The following is a 6,110-nucleotide window of genomic DNA, read 5'->3' as shown; positions in this document are numbered from 1 at the left end:
TGTTTAATAGCGGCAATAATTCAGATAGTGGTGGTAGCTTCTTTTTGAAGATTGGTAGTCAAAAACAAAAGATGGCATTATTGCCTTTGTATCATCTTTGATATACTCCCATCATTACTAACTTTGTCTTTTTTAAAAAACTTTGTTCTTGTCCAAATTACATTTATATTTAGATTTGCACCAAAAGAATTTACTCTAATTTAGGCTTTTTTTTAAAAAATAATAAAATTAATCACATCTTCTTTCAATACCATGACTAAGTTAACAAAAAGAAGAAAATAAAGAAATTATTCACATTCAGTTATGATAACATTGGATTGCATTTTACAATATAACTCCACTTGCTATTGATGATAAAGGCCAGTTGACTTCTTTTTTTGGGTTTTTTTGTTTGTTTGTTTTTGAGATAGAGCAAATTAAAGGGTTTAATGGCATGGAATACTAGCTTGTAACACTACAACTTTGTCACATCAACATAACATGACTTGTTTGGAGACTTGGAGCTCGGCACTCCATGTTCATTTCTAGACATTATCTTCAAAGACAAACACACACAAATATTTTTTCGGTTTTAAAATAATAACGCACTAAAGCAATGGTAATTGGTAAATACATATGTAGTACGAAGTACTTCGTATGAAGTAAAACGAACCTCAGTTTTATCTTTCTAAATACTCAATCCGTTTCAAAATAGTTGCAACACTTTACTTTTTGTACTATTCACTTAATCTACTTTGTTTATTTTTGATGATCTATACTTTAGGAAAAACATATTCGTGTAAGATCTTGTTATATTCGTCTTAAAATATATTTTGCGAAAAATCTTTTTTTTTTTTTTTAATGATTTTTACTTAACGGTAATTATAGATTAATTATTAATTGTTGCAACTAAAAAGAAACGAAAGTATCTTTTATGAAGTAGTTGATACTATAATGACTTATAATTGTTCTCTAATCATTTTTATGAGATTATTGTCTAATTAGACAATATTCCCATTCTTTCAATACCAATAAACGATAAACTATCTTAATTTGAAAAGAAACAATATAAACTTACAAAATATGAATACTCTGAAAAGTCTCTACACATACAAACGTTATAATCCGTAGTTCATATCAAGAATGAGGAGAAATCGTGGTGAAGGACTGAAGGTATGACAAATTGACAATGTTGATAATCTTCGAATTATCCTATACGTTTATAACGGTATGGTAGAGAGTGGTGGATAGCTCAGTTGGTTAAAACTTTCATCACGGATCCAGGTGATCCTGAGATCAATTCTCATCCCCGCATTTGTGGCTCATCCGCACCAATTAAAAAAAAAACGGTATGGTAGACTTTTAGGCACCACCCATGAAAAAAATATCACATTCATACATAAAATTACAATTACACCTCCATAATCTGTAGTCCACTCTATCTCCTTGGACTGTTCACTGTATTTTTAATTCTTTACTGACTTTGGAGTACAACTACACCTTTTTTTTTTTTTTTTTTTTTTTTTTTACTTTTTTTAATAAAAGGTTCATTATTCGAGGCACTCATTCATAACTCTCATAGTTATACAACCAAATATCTTTTCAACCCCCGATTCCCCTTGTCTACTTTCTCTCTCTCTATCCAGCTCACCACTCACCTCCCTCTTTCCCACCGCCATTCTCCTCCGCCGTAATAACCTCCATTTCCCGGCGAATTTTCGGTTAAACTCCAATATGCCGTCTATTCCCTGTTAATCAACCATCCTTTCTCTTTTTCTATCTCCTCTTCTGATTGGCTTGGCCAGCAACTTTAATTTTAATGTCAATATACGACGCCGCGTTTGTGAACTCAGAGCTCTCAAAACCCACTTCAATCTTCGGCCTTCGATTATGGGTTGTCATCGGAATCTTCGTGGGGTCCACCATCGTCCTCCTCCTCTTCCTTCTCTCACTATGCATCACTTCCCGCCGCTCTCACAACAACACCAACAACGGCAAGCTTTCTCACTCCTCTAATAATCATCACAGTAATAATGCCGTTGCTGCTGATGTCACTCCACCAATTTCAAAGGAAATCCAGGAAATAATCCCGGCCGCTCATCACAACCATCACCACCACCGTCCAATTAACGCCGCCCCTGAGATCCAGATCGACATCGGAAAATCCGAACACCGTGTTGTGTTCTCCGACAAGGCTCCCTCAAGTGGGGAAAGCTTAAGGTCTAATAATGTTAATCATTATAATTATGGGAGTGATAATAATAACAGTGGGAATCAGCATAATACGACGTCGTATGGAGGTCCAGAGGTTTCACACTTGGGTTGGGGAAGATGGTATACTTTGAGAGAATTAGAATTGGCTACGAATTGCTTGGCGGATGAAAATGTTATTGGTGAAGGTGGTTATGGTATTGTTTATCATGGTATATTGCAGGATAATACTCAAATTGCTGTCAAAAACCTCTTAAATAACAGGTAATTTTACTTAAATTTGATTTGTTTTTGGTGGGTATTTTATTTTTCATGGTTTTATTTGCATTCGATTGTTTTGGTTGTCGTTGTTGTTATTCTAGGTTTTTATGGGGTTAAGGAATTATGGATTAATTGATTTGTTTGTGTTTTTTCCCACCCATTTTGGTTGATTTGATGTTGTTTTAAAGAGTATTGTACTTGAAAAAGACTGAATCTTGAAAGATCATATGCTGTAAATGTGAAAATCAGACTGCAAATCTAAGTGTCGGTTTCGCCCCGTTCGGTATCACTGTCGGTTTTTAGTACTTGGTTTAAATTCAATGAAACAGTGGTGGAAGTGGAAGTCCATGTACCCAATATGTCTCCGTATCCGTCTCCGTGCTACTGAGACTGATACAAAAATGATTTATGATTCAAAGAATTGTATGTGTTCCTGGGAAATGTTAAAAACCAAGGATTACTCGAAATAATTGCTGTCAAAATTGTAGGGGGTTGCTTTGTTTCATAGTAACCTCAATGTGGAGGAGTGTGTTGTATTTTTATTAGTTGGATTGGTATTATTCTTGTCTTGTCCTGATGATGCCTTGTGCTGCTGTAAAGTGGCTTGATTACTCTGGGAACAGCTTTTAATTATGCCTTTTCAATTATTGTATTGGAGATTAAATCAGAACCTTATTTCTTTTATTCCTTACTTTAATCATTCCCTAGCTAAGTAATGGATACAACTGCACTAATGAATAATACAAAACTTAATGTATAGTTATGGGCCTTCTCCCTACTGTCTACTTGTGTGTGCAGGGGGACACGCCCGGCCACCCACTAGTCACTACTCACTACTCACTACTCACTAGTGTAGTTTGTTCATAGGATTATGAGTTTTAAACTCGGTTTTAGGGTATTTCTTTCTGTTCATTATGTTAATAAACATATTTCATATTTGTGAAGACACATATAGTCATATTTTCTATGATTCGTCGTTTGTATTTGTTGGCTTATATAAGTGATCAATTCACAGGGGTCAGGCCGAGAAGGAGTTCAAAGTGGAAGTTGAAGCTATCGGACGTGTTAGACATAAGAATCTTGTTAGGTTGCTTGGGTACTGTGTTGAAGGGGCTTATAGGTAATTAATTTATTAAGTTCGAAAAGTCAAAAACTTGTGATTTCCGTTTACTGGAGCAGTTGTTTATGTGACTTTTTTTTGTTGTATCCAGGATGCTAGTGTACGACTATGTTGACAATGGCAATTTAGACCAATGGCTACATGGTGATGTTGGTGATGTAAGCCCTCTCACATGGGAAATCCGAATGAACATCATTTTGGGAACAGCCAAAGGGTAAGTAAATGCTGCAATATGCTCATCTATTCTTGAGGGCGGTGCACCTTTTCCAAGTTTGTGTGGTAATCTTATTGACAAATTTTATCACTTATGTTGGTGTAGGTTGGCCTATCTTCACGAGGGTCTTGAACCCAAGGTTGTGCATAGAGACATCAAATCTAGCAACATACTTATTGATCGGCAATGGAATTCTAAAGTTTCTGATTTTGGTCTTGCTAAGTTGCTTGGTTCTGAGATGAGTTACGTAACAACTCGTGTCATGGGTACTTTTGGGTGAGTGTGAGTTTGTGCCCTTTATCATTTGTCAAACAATGCATTTGTGTTCCTCTAATTACTCATCCTGATGCAGATATGTAGCTCCAGAATATGCTTGTACGGGAATGTTGACTGAGAAGAGTGACGTTTATAGCTTTGGAATACTTATCATGGAGATAATTTCAGGGAGAACCCCTGTTGATTACAGTCGCCCACCTGGAGAGGTAAAATTTATGTAATACGGAGTATCTCATAACTTGGAAGTTTTGGGCCGTTTTTTTGTATTTTCTTGCAATATTGTCCCTGTGTTCCTAATAGATAGAGTTTGCAAATTGATTGCAGGTGAATTTGGTAGACTGGTTAAAGACAATGGTAGGAAACAGAAGATCCGAGGAAGTGGTAGATCCTAAACTGCCTGAGATGCCAACTTCTAAAGCATTGAAACGCATTCTTTTAGTTGCTCTTAAATGTGTTGACCCAGACTCACATAAGAGGCCGAAAATGGGGCATGTTATCCACATGCTTGAGGCGGATGATTTGCTATTCCGTGATGTATGTGGTCCTTAAACTCATATGAGTAATTTGATTGTTGTACTGCTCAAGTTTATTTAGTTACTGTCGAAAACTGCTATTTGAGACTTGATAAAAATGAAGTTCTGAATGCTGGTCATTTCACAACTTAATATTATCTCTACTCTATGCAGGACCGTCGAGTTGCGAGAGAATCGTCCACTCCAATTCATGATCATCCACAAGAGAAGCCTGTTATTACAGTAAAAGCTGATGTTAAGCATTTGCCGGAAAGCAGTACAGATAGAAGCGAGGGTGAAACTAGTAAAGACCAGCATCCCCAACCAAACAGACGGAGATAGTATGTAAATGGGTACCGTCTACTTTCATTTTTACACTCAAATTCTAGAAGCTCAGATTATCCATTGATTATACTCCCTCAATTTTCTCACCCTGTAACTTTATTTTCTACAAAGTAATATATTTGAGTCCACAATATCCCTATTTATTCATTCAATTTTCTCCCATCTTTTATAAATATCCTGCCTGCTGCTTAGGACCCATTTGTAAAGTGAGACTTTTTCTTCCCTAGTTGAATCAAATTTATTATGGAAAGAATTAACATATTCTACTTCATACCATTCTACCTTTTCGTCACATTTGAATGCATGAATTAAATAAAAGTAGAGATAAAAGTCCATATCAAGCCTGAGCATCGGATGGATCCATGAGTTTGTTTATCATTGTATGCATCACTATTGTGGATCAACATCAATTGTTTATTCCAAGTGTTTAGAGCAGCATTGTTATGGGGTTTGTGGACCCCTTTGAACAAGTTAATGCTGTGATGTTGCCTAAGCACACAAACTCTTGCCTTTTGCTCACATTGTGGGCACTCCTTAGTTTTAGCTGGCTGGGCAACTTAACATTTTAAAGAATTATATGTGGTCTGTTTTTTGAACATCGCTGTCGATGCCAGAACATGATCTGTCCGGGACCAGAAAAAAAATCATATCATTTTCCGGGTGCCAGCACCACCGCCTTGAACATCAAAGGTATGCTTCCAAACTTGCACTGGCAGTTTTTGGGATAATGTTTGTCCTTTATCCTTTGTCCTTCATCTCATGATATTTTGTTATACAGAGTATGCTTCCATGATTATCCTTTTAGCACAAACTTGAAACTCCTATTGCCTTTCTTTAAAGGTGGCAACTTTGGTGGGTTTCTTTGACTTTAGATCACTGCACATATCCTTGCAGTCCGGCTAATTAGCGAGCGAATTCATTAACTATATAAGATATTTTGCCCTCTGTTAGTCACCTAACTCGTTCGACAAGTAGTTATTAGCATGTGGATGGATGCCTTAATTACTTAGTATTTTTATGGAGTAGTAACTATTGACAATGGCATGTGAATGCTTTAATTGATTGGTACTTGGTGGTAACAAGTTGCCATGAAACTGGTCTCCGTAAACAGCGGATGTACTATTCCCATACTTCTATGAAGGCTTAACCATGCAATTTTGATTTCTTGAAAATAATATCTGACAGTCTGACA

The 6,110-nt window shown here is 36.4% G+C and overlaps 1 protein-coding gene across 1 annotated transcript; it reads left to right on the top strand.

The window, feature by feature from the left end:
- Positions 1–1,549: 1,549 nt before the first annotated feature.
- LOC110789942 (probable serine/threonine-protein kinase At1g01540) lies at positions 1,550–5,189 on the top strand. Its single transcript, XM_021994668.2, has 7 exons — positions 1,550–2,454; positions 3,467–3,571; positions 3,663–3,785; positions 3,891–4,061; positions 4,138–4,267; positions 4,386–4,595; positions 4,748–5,189. Exons 1-7 carry the CDS (start codon positions 1,799–1,801, stop codon positions 4,913–4,915), a joined length of 1,563 nt encoding a protein of 520 aa, XP_021850360.1. The 5' UTR covers positions 1,550–1,798; the 3' UTR covers positions 4,916–5,189.
- The last annotated feature ends 921 nt before the right edge of the window (positions 5,190–6,110 follow it).

The sequence above is a fragment of the Spinacia oleracea genome, chromosome 2 (assembly GCF_020520425.1).
Source record: "Spinacia oleracea cultivar Varoflay chromosome 2, BTI_SOV_V1, whole genome shotgun sequence".
NCBI classification, from domain to species: domain Eukaryota; kingdom Viridiplantae; phylum Streptophyta; class Magnoliopsida; order Caryophyllales; family Amaranthaceae; genus Spinacia; species Spinacia oleracea.
Note: the sequence above shows the minus strand (reverse complement) of the source record. Positions and strands in the feature narration are given on the sequence as shown.

What these genes read in the sequence shown, in the direction of transcription:
- LOC110789942 (XM_021994668.2), top strand. Translation starts at nt 1,799, where the DNA reads ATGTCAATATACGACGCCGCGTTTGTGAACTCAGAGCTCTCAAAACCC. An exon ending in TGTGTTGAAGGGGCTTATAG is followed by an intron (nt 3,572 to 3,662) that starts GTAATTAATTTA and finishes TGTTGTATCCAG; the next exon opens with GATGCTAGTGTACGACTATG. An exon ending in CGTGTCATGGGTACTTTTGG is followed by an intron (nt 4,062 to 4,137) that starts GTGAGTGTGAGT and finishes ATCCTGATGCAG; the next exon opens with ATATGTAGCTCCAGAATATG.